Source organism: Mustelus asterias, chromosome 12, assembly GCF_964213995.1.
Source record: "Mustelus asterias chromosome 12, sMusAst1.hap1.1, whole genome shotgun sequence".
Classification (NCBI taxonomy): Eukaryota; Metazoa; Chordata; class Chondrichthyes; order Carcharhiniformes; family Triakidae; genus Mustelus; species Mustelus asterias.
In genome coordinates this window covers 28828024-28848863 of record NC_135812.1, presented here as the reverse complement: position 1 = coordinate 28848863, position 20840 = coordinate 28828024, and the positions used below count along the sequence as shown (strand labels likewise).

General features: G+C 49.1%; 1 protein-coding gene across 1 annotated transcript in view; it reads right to left on the bottom strand.

Moving 5' to 3' along the window:
- Nucleotides 1-12028, bottom strand: part of gusb (glucuronidase, beta) — a 39931-nt gene extending 27903 nt beyond the window's left edge. Inside the window, exons 1-3 of the mRNA XM_078224968.1 lie at nt 11813-12028; nt 7611-7799; nt 4326-4507 (exon numbers count right to left, since the gene is read on the bottom strand). Of these exons, the coding sequence (XP_078081094.1) occupies nt 4326-4507; nt 7611-7799; nt 11813-11995 (554 nt within the window). The 5' untranslated portion in view covers nt 11996-12028. The remainder of the gene's footprint in view (nt 1-4325; nt 4508-7610; nt 7800-11812) is intronic.
- Between the last annotated feature and the right edge of the window lie 8812 nt (nt 12029-20840).

Below are 20840 nucleotides of genomic sequence, written 5' to 3'. Positions count from 1 at the left end.
TTTACCCAGAGGGTGGTGACGGTCTGGAATGCACGGCCTGGGAGTACAGTTGAGGCGGGTTGCCTCACAGCCTTTAAGTAGTACCTGAATGAGCACCTTGCAGTTGAAGGCTATGGGCCAAGTGCTGGTAAATGGGATTAGGTGAGAGGTCAAGTGTTTCTCGTGTGTTGGTGTGGACTTGATGGACTGAAGGGCCTCTTCTGCACAATATGATTCTATCCTTTCTCCCTCTGTATTTGTCCAGCTTCCTCTTAAAAGCATCCCCATGGCTCAAATGCTCCACATGATGGTACTCTAGCCTCATAAGTGGTGAACTTTCTCCTGATATATTAGTGACAGTCACATACTCATGTCAAGCCACTGCTGTGTTCTAGTCTCCACATTTCAGCATTGTCTGGAGTGGGAACCAAATCCTTCATCTTCTGACTCAAAGGCAAGGACGTGACCACTGAGTCAAAGTCTTACTCTTAACATTGGGGATGGTTTAACTGAAATGTTAATCTCACCATGGACTGCAAAGGTTCAAAAAATTGGATTACCACCACCTTCTCAAGAGCAATTAGGGATGGCCAATGAACGCTGGCCAGCGACACCCACATCCCGTGAAACAATACATTTTTTTAAAAAATTCTCACTTTCTCTAAATGGCAGGGACTAATGACAATTTGTGTTAATATAAGATTGTAAGATGCCCCAAGGTAAATCACATAGAATGTGCAAGCTTCACAGGAGTGTTATCAAAATCTTACACCAAGTCACATAAGGAGATATGAAGGAAGTTGGCTTGGTCAAGACAAAGCATACCGTACATAGAGAAGGAAAGGAGAGAGTGCAGAATGTAGTGTTACAGTCGTAGCTGGGGTGCAGAGGAAGATCAACTTAATACGAGATAGGTCCATTCAAAAGTCTGACAGCAGCAGGGAAGTTGTTGTTCTTGATTCGGTTGGTATGTGTTCTCAGACATTTGTATATTTTTCCTGATGGAAGAAGGTGAAAGAGAGTATGTCTGGGGTGCGAGAGGTCCTTGATTATGTTAGCTTCTTTTCTGAGGTAACGGGAAGTGTAGACCGAGTCAATGGATGGGAGGCTGGTTTGCACGATGGACTGAGCTTTATTCACGGCCCTTTGTCGTTTATTGCAGTCTTGGACAGAGCAGGAGCCATACCAAGGTGTGATGCAACTAGAAAGAATGCTTTTAATGGTGCACCTGTAAAAGTTTGAGAGAGTCATAGCAGACATGCCAAATTTCCTTAGTCTCCTGAGAATGGAGAGGCATTGATGGGCTTTCTTAACTATAGTGTCGACATGAAGGGACCAGGCCAGGTTTCTGGTGATCTAGATACCTAGAAACTTGAAGCTCTCGACCATTTCCACTTCATCCCCATTGATGTAGACAGGGGCATGTCCTCCACTCTGCTTCCTGAAGTCGATGACAATCTCCTTCATTTTGTTGACATTGAGGGAGAGATTATTGTCATCGCACCAGTTCACCAGATTCTCTCTCATTCCTGTACTCTATCTCATCATTGTTTGAGATCCGACTCGCTACGGTGGTGACATCAGCAAACTTGAAAATCGAGTTGGAGGGGAATTTGGCCACACAGTCAGAGGTGTATAAGTATAGTAAGAGGCTGAGGACACAGCCTTGTGGGGCACCACTGTTGAGGATGATCATGGAGGAGGTGTTGTTGGCTTATGAGGAGAGACTGAATAGACTGGGGCTATGCTCATTGGAATTCAGAAGAATGAGGGGAGATCTTATAGAAGTACGTAAGATTATGAAAGGAATAGATAAGATAGAAGCAAGGAAGTTGTTTCCACTGGCAGGTGAAACTAGAACTAGGGGGCATAGCCTCAAAATAAGGAGGAGAAGATTTAGGACCGAGTTGAGAAGGAGCATCTTCACCCAAAGGGTTGTGAATCTGTGGAATACCCTATCCGGTGAAGCAGTTAAGGCTACCTCATTGAAAATTTTTAAGGCAAGGATAGATAAATTTTTGAACAGTAAAGGAATTAAGAGTTATGGGGAGCGGGCGGGTAAGTGAAGCTGAGTCCACAAAAAGATCAGCCATGATCGTATTGAATGGCGGAGCAGGCTCAACGGGCCAGATGGCCTACTCCTGCTCCTAGTTCTTATGTTATTATTATCCTTCCTGATTGTGGCCTGTGGGTTAGGAAGTTCGGGATCCGGTCACAGAGAGAGGAGCTGAGGCCCAGGCCACAGAGTTTGAAGATGAGTTTTGTAGGAATAATGGTGTTGAAGGCTGAGCTGTAGTCAATAACTAGGAATCTGACATAGATGTCTTTGTTGTCCAGGTGTTCCAGGGTTGAGTGCAGGGCCAGGGAGATGACGTCTGCTGTGACCTGTTGCGGCGGTAGGCAAACTGTAGTGGATCCAGGCAATCTGGGACACCAGAATTGATTTGTGCCATGACTAACCTTTCGAAGCACTTCATAATGATGGACATCAGAGCAACTGGACAAGATTCAAGCTAAGAGGCAGGCTGTTTAGCAGGGCTGAGAGGAAAAACTTTTTTTACCCAGAGGGTGGGTAGGGGCAGGTCACCTGACATCCTTTGGCACCTCATAACATTCAAGACTATAGTCCAAGTGCTGGTAAATGGGATTAGGTGGGAGGTCAGGTGCTTCTTGTGTGTTGGTGCAGACTCGATGGGCCAAAGGGCCTCTTCTGCACTGTATGATTCTCTGCTTTTGTCGATACAAAGGAAAAAACACTACTGTTTATCAATGTCAATCCTGACACTTATGGGAATGGTAGCATTGTGGTAATGTTACTGAACTAGTAATCGAGAGGCCCAGACTAAAGCTCCACAGACATTAGTTCAAATCCCACCACAGCAGCTGGGGAAATTTAAATTCAGTGAAGTAATAAATTTTAAATTAACAATCTGGTCATTGGAAATTATCTTGAAACAAGCAGATTGTTGTAAAAATTTGTCTGGTTCATGACCCGTCAGACCCCACTTGGAGTACTGTGCTCAGTTCTGGTCGCCTCACTATAGGAAGGATGTGGAAAAGATTGAAAGGGTGCAGAGGAGATTTACCAGGATGTTGCCTGGATTGAGTGGCATGCCTTATGAGGATAGGCTGAGGGAGCTCGGTCTTTTCTCCTTGGAGAGACGAAGGATGAAAGGAGACCTAATAGAGGTGTATAAGATGTTGAGAGGCATAGATCGGGTGGACTCTCAGAGGCTTTTTCCCAGGGTGGAAATGTCTGCTACGAGAGGACACAGGTTTAAGGTGCTGGGGGGTAGGTACAGGGGAGATGTTAGGGGTAAGTTTTTCACACAGAGGGTGGTGGGCGAGTGGAATTGGCTGCAGTCAGTGGTGGTGGAGGCGAACTCAATAGGGTCTTTTAAGAGACTCCTGGATGAGTACATGGAGCTTAACAGGATGGAGGGTTATAGGTAGGTCTAGAAGGTAGGGATGTGTTCGGCACAACTTGTGGGCCGAAGGGCCTGTTTGTGCTGTAGTTTTTCTATGTTTCTATGAATGCCCTTCAGGGAAGAAAATCTGCCACCATTACCTGGTCTGGCCTATACGTGACTCCAGATCCACAGCAATGTCCTCTGAAATGGTCAGGGTGCAGGGAAAAGGCACGAGATGGTACCAAGTCATAATGTTCATTTGGAGAGCCAGTGCAGACACAATGGGCCGAATGGCCTCCTTCTATGTTGTAACAATCCTGCAAAGCCACTCCATTGAACCAAATGGTCACAGAAAAATCAAATGGACTGTAGCGGTTCATGAATCATTGAATCCCTACAGTACAGAAGGAGGCCACTCAGCCCATTGAGTCTGCACTGACCATAATCCCACCCAGGCCCTATTCCCGCAACCCCACACCTTTACCCTGCTAATCCCCCTGATACTAAGGGGCAATTTAGCATGGCCAATCACCTAACCCACACATCTTTGGGAGGAAACCGGAGCGCCCGGAGGAAACCCACGCAAACATGGGGAGAACGTGCAAACTCCACACAGACAGTGACCGGAGACAGTGACCGGAGGCTGGAATTGAACCTGGTTCCCTGGCGCTGTGAGGCAGTAGTGCTAACCACTGTATCACCGTTCTGCCCATTTTGTTTTTTTAAGATAAACACCCCCATTCCAGGTATCAGTCAAGCACACCTTCATAGAATCCCTACAATACAGAAGGAGGCCACTTGGCCTTGTCCAAAGTTGGCTCACCGCCATCTTTGCAAGTTCAGACAGGAGTGGTCAATAAATGCTGGCTTTGACAGCAACACTCGCATCAAAAACACAATTTTTAAAAAAAACAAATCTATTGTATTCAACCTCACCTTTTTGTATCAGTCATGTATTGAATATTTCCTGGAGGTAATGTATATGGAGTAAGTGTGTTGTTTACTGCAATGGTGATTCTGCACTGACAGGTCGAGTTACTCTGAATAACTTGAGTGATGTCCGCCTCAAAAGGTAGGTGGCCACCCTCGTGAAAGGCGACCTCAGCACCGTTTACCCACTGCAAAAAGACAACACAGTCACATCAATGCAGATATGGCATTTTACTTTGAATGTTTAAGCTTATATTGTTACTCAAAGGAAAAGTCAGTATTTCCTGGAATTTTGGTGGTGAGTGGTGCAGTGGCAGTTTTACACCAAAACATCAATCATTGCCCCAAATCCAAGGCACATTTGCTGAACTTTGTTTCCATAGGCCTACCTCCCATCTAAAAGTAGAGTTATACTCAATACTTCTCTTGCAGCACAGCTCAATGCCACCCTGCCACTGTGATTTCTGGAGTTCGATAGTGATCTTAGAACATAGAATCCCCCCTAAATGCAGAAGGAGGCCATTCGGATCATCGCATCTGCACCGACCCTCCGTCAGAGCATCTCATCCACTCCCCCAACCCCCCAACCCTATCTCCATAACCCCACGCATTTACTCCACTAAACCCCCTAACCTACACATCTTGGGATACTAAGGGGCAATTTAGCATAGTCAATCCGCCTAACCTGCACAGCTTGGAGTGTGGGAGGAAACCAGAGCACCCGGAGGAAACCCACATAGACATGGAGAGAACGTGCAGACTCCATATAATTTTCTTTGTATTTTAAAAATATTTTCATATTGAGACGTCATGGTGGCACAGTGGTTAGCACTGCTGCCTCACAGTGCCAGGGACCCGGGTTCAATTCCAGCCTCGGGTCACTATCTGTGTGGAGTTTGCATATTTGCATGGGTTTCCTCCGGGTGCTCTGGTTTCCTCCCACACTCCGAAAGACATGCTGGTTAGATTGATTGGCCATGCTACATTGAGCCTAGCTTCAGGGGGATTCGAACAAAGAACAAAGAAAATTACAGCACAGGAACAGGCCCTTCAGCCCTCCAAGCCTGCACCGACCGTGCTGCCCGACTTAACTAAAACCCCCTACGCTTCCGGGGACCATATCTCTCTATTCCCATCTCATTCATGTACTTGTCAAGACGCCCCTTAAAAGTCACTACCGTATCCGCTTCCACTATCTCCCCTGGCAACAAGTTCCAGGCACCCACAACTCTGTAAAAAATCTGCCTCGTACATCTCTTTTAAAACTTATGCCCCTTAGTAATTGACTCTTCCACCCTGGGAAAAAGCTTCTGACTATCCACTCTGTCCATGCCTCTCATAATCTTGTAGACTTCTATCAGGTCTCCCCTCAACCTCCGTCGCTCCAGTGAGAACAAACCAAGTTTCTCCAACCTCTCCTCATAGCTAATGCCCTCCATACCAGGCAACAGCCTGGTAAATCTTTTCTGTACCCTCGCCAAAGCCTCCACATCCTTCTGGTAGTGTGGCGACCAGAATTGAACACTATATTCCAAGTGCGGCCTCACTAAGGTTCTATAAAGCGTCAATATGACTTGCCAATTTTTAAACTCAATACCCCAGCCGATGAAGGCAAGCATTCCGTATGCCTTCTTGACTACCTTCTCCACCTGCATGGCCACTTTCAGTGACCTGTGTACCTGTACACCCAGATCCCTTTGCCTATCAATACTCCTAAGGCTTGTCATTTACTGTATTAGCAGTGTGAATATGTAGGGTTACGGGAATAGGGCCTGGATGGGATTGCGGTCAGTGCAGACTCGATGGGCCGAATGGCCTCCTTCTGCACTGTAGGGTTTCTATGATTCTCCATTTCAGGCATCTTTTAAATGAGTTGAGACCTGCACTACACTTAACCACGGTCAATAGCAGAACACCCGCAATGTCTGGGACCCTACCACTCACTAAAATTAAATAGCTAGAACGGCCTTACTAATATTGTTTCCCTGTTCTGTCCAATATTGGATGAGGAAAAGGAGCGTTAGGAGACTCTGAGAATGAGGCACCATGTCAGAAGCAGTCCACTCTCTTTTGGTGGTTCTGCAGTCATGGTTGGTGTATACCAGCATTTACATTGTAGTTGAAGCAAAGGTGTTTCTCAAGGAATTTGGGTGGAATCTCCTGTTGGCAAGATCAGAGTCGTATCAGCCATGAGTTGTGCACTGTCAACAAAAGGAGAGCGAAAAAAAAAGACACCTTCCTTTACACAAAGTCAGAAAAAAACGATAAGAAGTTGCACCATTTCACCTGCAGCAAACCTACTTCCTTCATCAGAATGTACACTTAAACAAATGCTTTTCATAATGAATCCCTGAACTGTGCTCAGTTAAGAAAATCTATCCTGTAGTGTCCTGCGCCCATAAAGGGTACACGTTGAGGTGTTAAGACCTGACGAGAAGAGAGAGGGGTACAAATTAGGCAGGTGGAAATGGCTAGCGTTCATTCCCCCGGAGATGTAGTAATGTGACAAAACCGTTCTAACGTTACATACAGCCCAATCGTAATAAATGAACCTCTTTAAGAAAACACTTGGCCGTTGCGTTTTCCCCTCTCGATTTACTCACGTAACGATTCATCCTTTTCCGGGTACTGAAGGAATATCAGTCAGAAAAGTGCAGAAGGTTGTCGAAACTTCCTATTTTTGCCTCGTCTTCAATGGAATATGCAATTTGATACTGAATTCCTGTGACATGGATAATTTCTTAGCCTTCGATTATCTTTACAAATTGCTATTTTGTAATCACGATGACTCTCACATCTACTTAGACTGTGAAGACTCTTTAAAATTTATTAATTATTTCAATCTTCATGGGAATATGTGTCGCCCATTTTTACTTCCCATTGACATTTATTTGTATTAAATTTCATTTACCATTGCGGACCTCGTACTGCACACCCCCGCCAAAACTGCACTCCCCAAACCCATCCTAACGCCACTGCACTTCCAGTCCCCTCCCACCTGTACCACACATTCTCACCCACACTGCACCCCCCTCCTGCCCCACCCCAATTCTGCCACCGACACACCTTCCCACCCCATCCCCCTTCCAATTCGCAGCCGATGCTCATGATGCGCCTCCCCCAACCCCTCGCCCAGTGCCCCCATCCCCTCGCCTCCTCTGCCATATCGCCCATTGCCTACCCCGCAGAACCCCTGCCCCCTCCAAGTCCCCACCCCGACACATTCAAATATTTTGCACAAATGTACACCATGTTAGCATAACAATATGTAAAATGATTTAAAATACATACAACGACAGAGTAGTAATTGGCACTCCCAACACGGAGCACAACTCTCATTCCAGCATCGGGAGAAATCCAGTGCCTGGGCATCCAAACTTCCCTTTCATACCACACCCAGCCAATGAAATCTCTCAGCTTGTGGTCCTGTGTGATGTCGTTGTAACTTGCTGGAACAGGCATATCGAGCACCGGCCCCGTCTAATAAGAAACAAAGATGATAGCTTGTGATGCAGAATAATGCAAACACACTCTTACGATGCAAATATCTGGTGCAACACGGTGGTGACACAGTGGTTAGCACTGCTGCCTCCCAGCCCCAGGGACCCGTAGTTCAATTCCAGCCTCGAGTCACCGTCTGTGTGGAGTTTGCATATTCTGCCCGTATCTGCATGGGTTTCGTCCCGGTGCTCTGGTTTCCACCCCCATGCCAAAGATGTACAGATTAGGTGGATTGGCCATGCTAAATTGCCCCTTAATGTCCCAAGATGTGATTAGGGGGGGATTAGCTACAGTAAATGTGTGGGCTTCTCGGCCTTTTGGCTAAGATCAAGTGTAGTATGGACGGTAAGGGTTGCCCGTCCGTGCTGTGCTTGGTTGGGGTCATTAGGTTGTATTATAAGCTTCATTTAAAAATGAAGCAATTTTTAAAAACCGGCATCTCGGCCTTTTTTGGCTGAGATGCAAATGAGATCAGCCTTGGAGGAGGTGGGCTTGCGCCTGCTCCAATCAGCTTGTCTCATGTAGATCAGGCCCGAGGCGGAGGCTGCAGAACCTGGTCTGGCCACAGGGGATGCAGACTCTGTCTTGTCAGCTTGGATCAGGAATGTCTCAACTTGTTGAGACTTTGAATTGGAGTTGATTTGATCGAATTGGAAAAGTACAAAAAAGAATGTGTGGGCTTCTCGGCCTTTTGGCTAAGATCAAGTGTAGTATGGATTGGATGCTGCACTTGGTTGAGGTCATTGGGTTGCATTTTAGCTTCATTTGAAGCAATTTTTAAAAGCGGCATCTCGGCCTTTTGGCTAAGATGCAAATGAGATCAAGCCTTGGAGGAGGAAACCTCCCCCTCCTCCAATCAGCTTGGCTCATGTAGATCAGGCCCAAGACAGGTGTGTAGGCCCTGTCTTGTCAGCTTGGATCGGAAATGTCTCAACTTGTTGAGACTCTGAATTGGACTTGATTTGATTGAATTGGAATAAAAATACAAATAAAAATGTGTGGGGTTATGGGGATAGGGCAGGAGAGGGGGCCTGGATAAGATACTCTGTCAGAGAGTTGGTGCAGACTCAATGGACTGAATGGCTTCCTTCTGCATTGTAGGGATTCTATGAATTCAAAAGGTTCTTCTGATGAGACACAAGGCCCAATTTTAACACACACAAAATTTTACAGAGTTAAATTAACACTGCTATTACATATTGAACGGATACAATATACAAGATGTTCTTCAGGGGTGTGGGGTAATAGTTTCTGATCTGAATGTATGTTTTCCCCAAAAGGGAGGAGGGGGAATGCTGGTACATTTCACATTGATAATGGGTGATACATTTGGCTCCGGGACTGAAAGCATACATTGTCCTCGAAGTGGCTATTATGGGGAATAGACCATTGTCCACCTCCTCCCCGAATGTATCTTTGCAAATGAGGTTTGGAGAGGGATGTGGTGGTTTTTGTCGAGGTTCATTCTGAGCAGCTCTGTGACACAGGACTCTGTGCTCTATGGGCTGTTTCTAGGGACGCACACAGAGATAAACATTAACTGTAGCGAGAGGACAATGTCAATGCGGTGAAAGACACTCTTTGGTCTGTCCAATGAGTGCTGGTTGCCCATTGCACAGAATTGTCCTCAGTAGAATTTTCCAAGACCCAGAGGTACTTGCTGAGGGATCACTAAAGTTTGAGTCATAGAGGTTTACAGCATGGAAACAGGCCCTTTGGCCCAACTTGTCCATGCCGCCCTTTCTTTTTTAAAACCTCTAAGCTAATCCCAATTGCCCGCATTTGGCCCATATCCCTCTATACCCATCGTACCCATGTAACTATCTAAATGCTTTTTAAAAGACAAAATTGTACCCGCCTCTATACTACCTCGGGCAGCTTGTTCCAGACACTCGCCACCCTGTGTGAGAAAAAATTGCTGCTCTGGACACTTTTGTATCTCTCCCCTCTCACCTTAAACCTATGCCCTCTAGTTTTAGATTTCCCTACCTTTGAAAAAATATATTGACTATCTAGCTGATCTGTGCCCCTCATTATTTTATGGACCTCTATAAGGTCACCCCTCAGCTTCCTACGCTCCAGAGAAAAAAGTCCCAGTCTATCCAGTCTCTCCTTATAACTCAATCCATCAAGTCCCGGTAGCATCCTAGAAAATCTTTCTGCACTCTTTCTAGTTTAATAATATCCTTTCTATAATAGGGTGACCAAAATTGCACACAGTATTCCAAGTGTGGCCTTACCAATGTCTTGTACAGCTTCAACAAGACATTCCAACTCCTGTATTCAATAGTCAGAAAGATGTAATGGAAAAAAGTCATTGTGTAAGGCCTTTCAGCCCGACAACTGAGAGGCTGCAAACTGTGTAGAACTCCTCACGCTGCATGCCTAACCTAGAACGTACATTGTGAATATCAAAAGTACTGAAACTATTGAGCTGAGAGTGGAACATGCTGTATGGAGAAAAGCTGAATTCTACTGCACTCTGTAATATTCAATTTGAAATGTTTCACTCTCGGGTTGTATGTTTGACATGGAATGTATATAGTAAATATCAAGAGTATTGCAATAGTATTGAGGCACCTCAGGGTGGAACCTGCTGTGTGAAAAAAGTTCAATGTTATTGCACTTCCTATAATATTTAAGTTGTGATCTTTCATAATGTACTTCTACCAAAAGCATATTGTTGGGGAAAAATATAGGAATGGGCAATAACATGCAGGAAAACTATCCATTTTATTGCTTCAAGAAACTTTTAATTTTCTTATGCAAATGAATTACCATTTTTAAAAAATTACTCCATTCTTAAAGTTACAAAGCCAATACTCAGAGTGGACCAGGCAAACCCAAATCCATTGCTTGCTTCAAAAAACAAATTCCAATTGAATCCAATTCATGGTCCTCTAAGAGAGACAAACAAGATCCAAGCTGACAAGATAAGGCATTACACCCCATCTTGGGCTTGATCCAAAGCTTGATCATAGAATCATATAAACCTTAAGGTGTAGAAGGAGGCCATTTGGTCCATTGAGTCTGCACCAACCACAATCCCACCCAGCCCCTATCCCTGTAGCCCACGTATTTACCCTGCTAGCCCCCCTGATATTAAGTGGCAATTTAGCATGGCCAATCAACCTGACCCGCACATCTTTGGGGCATGGGAGGAAACTGGAGCACCCAGAGGAAACCCATGCAAACATGGGAAGAATGTGCAAACTCCACACAAGAGTGACCCAAGCTGGAAATCGAACCCGGGTCCCTGGTACTGTGAGGCAGCACTGCTAACCACTGTGCCACCCTTATTTAGCCAACAGGGGCTATTGAGAACATTAGTCAGAGGTCAGCTCACTGAGATGTTAACCATCTAGTGGGGTACTGGGATCTTGCCTTACTTGGACACCATCCCTCCCTTGGAAGTCATTCAGACAGTGAACACAGCTCTCAGGTGAATCAGAAGGCTTGGGTTCAAGTCCCACTCCAGGGAAAGAAGTTGAGGCCAAAGCAACAATGTGTTCGAGAGACAGTTAGATATAGCACTTGATCATAGTGAAGGGCGGAGCTGGGGCGAAGGACCGAACGGCCTCTTCCTGCTCCGATTTTCTACGTTTCTATGTTACTCCAGAAACCTGAGCACAAGTCAGATGAGACATTAAACCGAGGGTCGGTCTCTGCTCTCATACTATATCGAAACAGAGATGCGGAGTGTGTCCTGGCCAATGTTTAACCCTAAACCATTGAGCAAATTACCTCTCATCTCATTGCTGTTTGCAAGTTCTTGCTATAAATTTGTTTCCTATATTACAGCCGGAACTACACTTTTAAGTTGCTTCACTTCTAAATTACTTCATTGTAAAGCACTTGAGGGTGGCCCCGAGATCCCCAAACCGTTACTTTATTGCCTTTATAGGCTGCTGAGAATTGGCACCATCAGGTCTGCTACAGCGGGGCTTGCTATTGGGGATACCGGGACATTCCCCCTGTGAATGAGATATCACCTCTCGGAGAGGTCGCCGGTACCAATTCTCCTCGAATCCACGATTCCTGTTTGGGGACTGGTCCGCCCGGAAGCTCCAGAGTCCATTCAGTTCTTTCAGCTCCCGGGAAGGGGTCTCCCGGGGGCTCAGGGCGAAGCTAGAAGCGAGCAGAGAGACCGACAGCAGCAGACACACCAGCACCATCCTGCCGACTGCTGCCTGTCAGCTGACTTCCGCGCCACATGATCAGGAGAGCAGGAATGTGGAGTTCCTGCAGCGATCCATGTCAATATCCATGGGGAATTCTCCAAATCCCCATTGAACCGCAACAGCCCCCATCCCGCCAGTCTGCCCCGGGGGAGGCGCTCCCAGCACAGGGGTGCTCACCCGCAATTTGTGGCAGTAATTAGAGCGGAACTCCAGGAAATCTCACAAGTGCACTTAGACTGGGAAATCCAGAGTTATCAGTGATCCCAACATTCCCATAGGGTCCGCCATTGACAGCACCCTCTCCCCCTCCCCCCCCCATCAGCCCCCCCTCCCGCCCATCAGCCCCCCCTCCCGCCCATCAGCCCCCCCTCCCGCCCATCAGCCCCCCTCCCCCCATCAGCCCCCCCTCCCCCCCATCAGCCCCCCTCCCCCCATCAGCCCCCCCTCCCCCCCATCAGCCCCCCTCCCCCCATCAGCCCCCCCTCCCCCCCATCAGCCCCCCTCCCCCCCATCAGCCCCCCTCCCCCCCATCAGCCCCCCCATCAGCCCCCCTCCCCCCCATCAGCCCCCCTCCCCCCCATCAGCCCCCCTCCCCCCCCATCAGCCCCCCCTCCCCCCCATCAGCCCCCCCTCCCCCCATCAGCCCCCCCCCTCCCCCCCATCAGCCCCCCCCCATCAGCCCCCTCCCCCCATCAGCCCCCCCCTCCCCCCCATCAGCCCCCCCTCCCCCCATCAGCCCCCCCCCTCCCCCCATCAGCCCCCCCTCCCCCCATCAGCCCCCCCATCAGCCCCCCCTCCCCCCATCAGCCCCCCCTCCCCCCATCAGCCCCCCTCCCCACCATCAGCCCCCCTCTCCGCCCATCATCCCCCCTCTCCGCCCATCAGCCCCCCTCCCCCCCATCAGCCCCACTCCCCCCCATCAGCCCCCCCTCCCCCCATCAGCCCCCCCTCCCCCCCATCAGCCGCCCTCCCCCCATCAGCACCCCCTCCCCCCCTTCAGCCCCCCCATCAGCCCCCCACCCCCCATCAGCCCCCCTCCCCCCATCAGCCCCCCCTCCCCCCATCAGCCCCCCTCCCCCCCATCAGCCCCCCTCCCCCCCATCAGCCCCCCATCACCACCCCCTCCCCCCATCACCCCCCCATCACGACCCCTCCCCCCATCACCCCCCTCCCCCCCATCAACCCCCATCACCCCCCCATCACCCCCCTCCCCATCCTCCCCCTCCCCCCATCACCCCCTCCCTCATCACCCCCCTCCCCCTCCCCATCACACCCCCTCCCCTCCCCATCAGCCCCCCTCCCCTCCCCATCAGCCCCCCTCCCCATCACCCCCTCTCCCCATCACCCACTCCCCTCCCCACCCCACCCTCCCCTCCCCACCCCCCCTCCCCACCACCCCCTCACCTCCCCTCCCCCCCACCTCTCACCCCCACCCCTCCCACACCACCCCCTCCCCTCCCCCCCACCCCTCCCCCCCCACCACCCCGCTCCCGTCCCCCCACCCCCTCCCCTCCCCCACCACCACTCCATCACCCCCCTTCCCTCCCCCATCACCCCCCTCCCCTCCCCCATCAGCCCCCTCGCCCCCCCCATCACCTCCCTCCTCCCCATCACCCCCTCCCCTCCCCCCTCACCCCCTCCCCTCCCCCATCACCCCCTCCCCTCCCCATCTCCCTCCACCATCACCCCCACATCCCCACTCCCCTCCCACATCACCCCCTCCCCTCCACCCCCCCCCTCACCTCCCCATCAACCCCCTTTCCCTCCCCCATCACCCCCCTCCCCTCCCCCATCACCTCCCCTCCTCCCCATCACCCCCCCATCAAACCCCTCCCCTCCCCACCACCACCCCTCCCCTCCCCCATCATCCCCCTCCCTCCCCATCCCCCCCTCCCCATCATCCCCCTCCCCTCCCCCCATCCCCCTCCCCTCCCCCATCTTCCCCCTCCCCATCACCCCCTCCCCTCCCCATCACCCCCTCCCCTCCCCATCACCCCCTCCCCACCCCATCAATCCCCCATCACCCACCTCCCCCATCACCCCCCACCCCCTCCCCATCACCCCCCTCCTCTCCCCAATCACCCCCTCCCCTCCCCATCACCCCCTCCCCTCCCCATCTCCCCTCAGCATCACCCCCCCTCCCCTCCCACATCACCCTTCTCCCCGCCCACATCACCCCTCTCCCCTCCATCACCCCCTCCCCTCCCCCACCACCCCCTCCCCTTCCCCATTGCCCCTCCCCTCCCCATCAACCCCCCTCCCCTCCCATTACCCCACCTTCCTCCCCATCAACCCCCTTCCCTCCCCCATCACCCCCCTCCCCTCCCCATCACCCCCCTCCCCTCCCCCATCATCCCCCTCCCCTCCCCCATCATCCCCCTCCCCTCCCCCATCATCCCCCTCCCCTCCCCATCATTCCCCTCCCCCATCACCCCCCCCTCCCCATCACCCCCTCCCCTCCCCATCACCCCCTCCCCTCCCCCATCACCCCCTCCCCCACCCCCATCACTCCCCTCCCCCATCACCCACCTCCCACATCACCCCCTCCCCTTCCCTCCCCCATCATCTCCTCCATCACCCCCCTCCCCTCCTCCATCACCTCCCTCCCCTCCCCTCCTCCATCACCTCCCTCCCCTCCCCTCCTCCATCACCTCCCTCCCCTCCCCTCCTCCATCACCCCCCTCCCCAGTGCCTGTTTGGGTGTTCCCATTCTTCCCGTGTCTACGTGGGTTTCTTCTGGGTGCTCCAGTTTCCTCCCACAGTCCGAAAGACATGCTGGTTAGGTGCATTGGCAATGCAAAATTCTCCCTCAGTGTACCCGAACAGGCACCGGAATGTGGTGTAACTTCATTGCAGTGTTAATGTAAGCCTTCTTATGATACCAATAAAACTAAACTGATAACTTTTGTTGCGATACTGAAGATTCCTCCTCAGAAATCCAAGGAACCTGTTTGCTTTGAATGTTATCTGCTAAATGTGGTACACCCACTTTTTATTTTGTCATGTCCAATAAGATCAGCAGCTTGGCAATGATATTTCCGTTAGCTCCACCTACTGACCTGCAGTGATACGGGAGCAAGTTTTAAACTGCATCTCGAAAATAAAATGGTTTGTGGAGGATTATTTTGGGATTAGAAGGAATTTGATCATTCTACCTTCACAAAAAAAGTGTAAGATGATGCATTTTGGTAAGAAGGACATGGAGAGAGAATACATAATAAGGGGTACAATTCTTATATGAAGATAGCAGGACAGCTTGGGGAGAACATTTAATAAAATATACAGCTTCCTCGGTGTTATTAATAGGGGCATAGCGAACAAGAGCAAGGGGATTATGCTGAACTTGTATACACGACACTAATTAGACCTCAGCTGGAATATTGTGTACAGTTCTGGGTACCACACTAGAGGAATGATGTGAACACATTGGAGAAAGTGCAGAAGAGGTTTACAAGAATGGTTCAAGGAATGAGAAACTTTGGTTATGAGGATAGATTGGAGAGGTTGGGACTGTTCTCCTTAGAGAGAAGGAGGAGGCTAGGAAGAGATTTGATAGGGATGTTCAAACTCATGAGGAGGCTGGGTAGATTAGACAGGAGAAACTTCCCGCTCGTCTTGCTGCATCTGTAAAGGGCATTGGTGAGGCCACAGCTGGAATACTCTGTGCAGTATTGGTCCCCTTATTTGCAGAAGGATATATTGGCCTTGGAGGGAGTGCAGAGAAGGTTCACCAGGTTGATACCAGAGATGAGGGGTGTTGATTATGAGGAGAGACTGAGCAGATTGGGTTTGTACTCATTGGAATTTAGAAGGCTGAGGGGGGATCTTATAGAGACCTATAAAGTAATGAAGGGGCTTGATAGGGTAGAGGTGGAGAGATTCTTTCCACTTAGAAAGGAAGCTATAACTAGAGGGCACAGCCTCAAAATAAAGGGGGGTCAGTTTAGGACAAAGTTGAGGAGGAACTTCTTCTCTCAGAGGGTGGTGAATCTCTGGAATTCTCTGCCCACTGAAGTGGTGGAGGCTACCTCGTTGAATATGTTTAAATCATGGATAGATGGATTCCTGATCGGTAAGGGAATTAGGGGTTATGGGGATCAGGCGGGTAAGTGGAACTGATCCACTTCAGATCAGCCATGATCTTATTGAATGGCGGGGCAGGCTCGAGGGGCTAGATGGCCTACTCCTGTTCCTATTTCTTATGTTCTTAAAAGAGCCAAAAACAAGAGGGCACATATTTAAAGTGTTTTGCAAAAGAAGCAAATGTGATGTGAGAAAAAAACGTTCACACAAGTGGTTTGACTCCGAATGCACTGCCTGGAGGTGAGGTGGAGGCAGGTTCAATAGAGGCAGTCGAAAGCGCATTGGATGATTATTTGACTAGAAACAGGTTCAATCGAGGCAGTCAAGTGGGCATTGGATGATTATTTGAACAGAGAGCTGGTGCAGACACAATGGACAGAATGGCCTCCTTCTGCGCGGCAACAATTCTATGATTCTGATATCCTCTAGACTGTTCCTGGACCTTCCACCATGCCATCTCCCTCTCGACTTTGAACGAAAATATCAAAAGCGGATTGAACGACCATCAGACCAGTACTTACACACTTGTCATTCAGTTATATCAGGGGACGGGGAGCTCATTCTAACATTGATCCATTTTGTGTGACCTCAGAAAACACACAGCTAAGGAACCCCTCACAACGTTGGGGAAAAAAAACACAAGGCAAACACACCCGGCCGTCCCATCGTATCGGGCAATGGGACCCTGTGCGAGAACCTCTCCGGCTATGTCGAGGGCATCCTGAAACCCATTGTACAAAGAACCCCCAGCTTTTGTCGTGACACGACGGACTTCCTACAGAAACTCGGCACACATGGAGCAGTTGAACCAGGAGCGCTCCTCGTCACAATGGATGTCTCAGCACTCTACACCAGCATCCCCCATGACGATGGCATTGCTGCAACGGCCTCAGTGCTCAGCGCCAACAACTGCCAGTTTCCAGATGCAATTTTACATCTCATCCGCTTCATCCTGGACCACAATATCTTCACCTTCAACAACCAGTTCTTCATCCAGACACACGGAACAGCCATGGGGACCAAATTTGCACCTCAATATGCCAACATCTTCACGCACAGGTTCGAACAAGACTTCTTCACCGCACGGGACCTTCAACCGATGCTATACACTAGATACATCGATGACATTTTCTTCCTTTGGACTCATGGTGAACAATCACTGAAACAACTCTATGATGACATCAACAAGTTCCATCCCACCATCAGACTCACCATAGACTACTCTCCGGAATCGGTTGCATTCTTGGACACGCGCATCTCCATTAAGGACGGTCACCTCAGCACCTCACTGTACCGCAAGCCCACGGATAACCTCACGATGCTCCACTTCTCCAGCTTCCACCCTAAACACGTTAAAGAAGCCATCCCCTACGGACAAGCCCTCCGAATACACAGAATCTGCTCGGATGAGGAGGATCGCAACAGACACCTCCAGACGCTGAAAGATGCCCTCATAAGAACAGGATATGGCGCTAGACTCATTGATCAACAGTTCCAACGCGCCACAGCGAAAAACCGCACCGACCTCCTCAGAAGACAAACACGGGACACAGTGGACAGAGTACCCTTCGTTGTCCAGTACTTCCCCGGAGCGGAGAAGCTACGGCATCTCCTCCGGAGCCTTCAACATGTCATTGATGAAGACGAACATCTCGCCAAGGCCATCCCCACACCCCCACTTCTTGCCTTCAAACAACCGCACAACCTCAAACAGACCATTGTCCGCAGCAAACTACCCAGCCTTCAGGAGAACAGTGACCAAGACACCACACAACCCTGCCACAGCAACCTCTGCAAGACGTGCCGGATCATCGACACAGATGCCATCATCTCACGTGAGAACACCATCCACCAGGTACACGGTACATACTCTTGCAACTCGGCCAACGTTGTCTACCTGATACGCTGCAAGAAAGGATGTCCCGAGGCATGGTACATTGGGGAAACTATGCAGACGCTGCGACAACGGATGAATGAACACCGCACGACAATCACCAGGCAAGACTGTTCTCTTCCTGTTGGGGAGCACTTCAGCGGTCATGGGCATTCGGCCTCTGATATTCGGGTAAGCGTTCTCCAAGGCGGCCTTCGCGACACACGACAGCGCAGAGTCGCTGAGCAGAAACTGATAGCCAAGTTCCGCACACACAAGGACGGCCTCAACCGGGATATTGGGTTTATGTCACACTATTTGTAACTCCCACAGTTGCGTGGACCTGCAGAGTTTCACTGGCTGTCTTGTCTGGAGACAATACACATCTTTTTAGCCTGTCTTGATGCTCTCTCCACTCCCATTGTTTTGTTTCTTAAAGACTGGATTAGTTGTAAGTATTCGCATTCCAACCATTATTCATGTAAAATGAGTCTGTGTCTTTATAAGTTCTGTTTGTGAACAGAATTCCCACTCACCTGAAGAAGGGGCTTAGAGCCTCGAAAGCTTGTGTGGCTTTTGCTACCAAATAAACCTGTTGGACTTTAACCTGGTGTTGTTAAACTTCTTACTGAAAAAAAACGGTGCCATTACTGGGGAAAACTTTGGTAAAAATAAGGGAAATAACCAGGTCGCGCATTTATAATAAAATCCCTGATGACAGGGGAGCCTCCAGTTTGGAAACCTGGTTATAAAATAACCATTTACATGGCAACTGCACTCCAGGTAGTAGCTATAATTAAACATCAAGTTATACCCCTGTGGAACTGAACTGTTCTTGGATGATGTCTGGAGGTCGTATCAAACATTCATTCATTGCCCTGATTTCAGATGATTGTGAAGTGAACGCCGTGTTATTTCTCGTCATAAAGTAACAGAGTGACGTTCACTGCAGAGCTGCTGAAGTGACTCCAGTCAAACCAACTCCGGATAATGAGCACGGATTTCCATCCAGCTTTTAGCAGTGCGTTCCTGTTCTGTGCAGCCTTTTTATCCAGTTTCATTATTTTAGCAAATGGAGAGACACGAATAGGTGAGTTTTCCCACCCCTGTCCCGTTTTCATGATCACTGGGCACGCTAATGTGTAGTCCAATTATATCTTTGAAATTTCGTCCTTTGCTAATCCTAATGGGGGTGTTTTTGATTAAAGGCAGGACTGAAATAATATTTTACAAATAATGACTGCTGCCTTGTCTCTCTCCCAGCATTACCAAAATGTCTTGATGTGGAGATGCCGGCATTGGACTGGGATGGGCACAGTAAGAAGTCACACAACACCAGGTTTATTTAGAATCATGAGCTTTTGGAGCCCTGCTCCAGGAAGGAGCAGCACTCCAAAAGCTTGTGATTCTAAATAAACCTGTTGGACTTTAACCTGGTGTTGTGAGACTTCTTACTGTACAAATGTCAGTACACTCTAAGTGACCTGCTGACATGTCAAAGTGTAGAATGAAGAAGGTAGAACTCTGGCTCTCCTCCATAATTACTGAATTACAGCATCCACAAATATGTGAGACAAAGAAAAGTGTGCCCTTTTAATAGTTAGACAGCTATTTAATGGGTGACACAGTGGTTAGCACTGCTGCTTCACAGCGCCAGGGATGCGGGTTCGATTCCAGCCTCGGGTGACTGTGTGGAGTTTGCACGTTCTCCCTGTGTCTGCTTGGGTTTCCTCCGGGTACTCTGGTTTCCTCCCACAGTCCAAAGATGTGCGGGTTGGGTGGATTGGCCATGCTAAATTGCCAATCCACCTTAGTGGCACGGGGGGATTAGCAGGATAAATAAGTGGGGTTATGGGGATAGGATGGGATTTTTGTTGGTGCAGGCTCGATGGGCCAAATGGCCTCCTGTAGGGATTTTATGATTCAATGATTAATGAAGGAATTCAGTATCCAAATCTTAAAGAGTGTGGGATAGCATTGAGGGTTCCTTAAAAGGTTTTAATTTTATATCGTTCTGTAACTCATTGCCAAGGTAGTTTAGTGCTGAAAGTGTCAGCCAACAGTTGTGCTTAAATGACCCACTTTAAAGAGTTAAGGTTATGATGTAATCTCTACAAAATTATGAGTTTCCCAAAACACAGCTGGGCCAATTGTCAGGATATTGGAGCATTTCAGTATGAAAAAGCAGCAAAATGCTTCACCAAAAATTAGGACAACTGATTTGAGTTTGGGAGGGGAAAATATATATTGGTGCCCAAGGCTTAATTTCTGCCATTACTCTTCCACTGTTAGTTGAATGCTCAGAATTTTGGAGAAATTTGGATTCCCACAAAAAATTGAAGCCTGCATATGAATTACTGCAAGTTGGCATCTCTGCCACTTGTATTCAAAAACTAATGGTCTTCTGCACCATTTCAATCAGCGTTGACATAAATGTTAATCAGGAAATATTGGAGCTAAAATGTGACCACTGTGTATTTTCGCATGATTACCGTAATCTTAAAATAAGAAAGGATCAATAATGGTTGATTATTTTCAAATATAGCCTCTGCTTATTATAGAATCATAGAATCCTACAGGGCAGAAAGAGGCCATTCGGCCCATTGAGTCTGGGGCACGGGGTTGTGGGGATCGGGCCTGGGTGTGATTGTGGACCACAATCCCAGTCCCATCCCCAAAACCCCATGCATCCATCCCAGCTAGTCCCCCTGATACTAAGGGGCAATTTAGCATGGCCATTCCAGCTGACCTGCACATCTTTGGACAGTGGGAGGAAAACAGGGCACCCGGAGGAAACCCACGCAGACACGGGGAGAATGTGCAAACTCCACACAGAGAGTGACTCAAGCCGGGAATTGAACCCGTCTAAATGCTTTTTAAAAG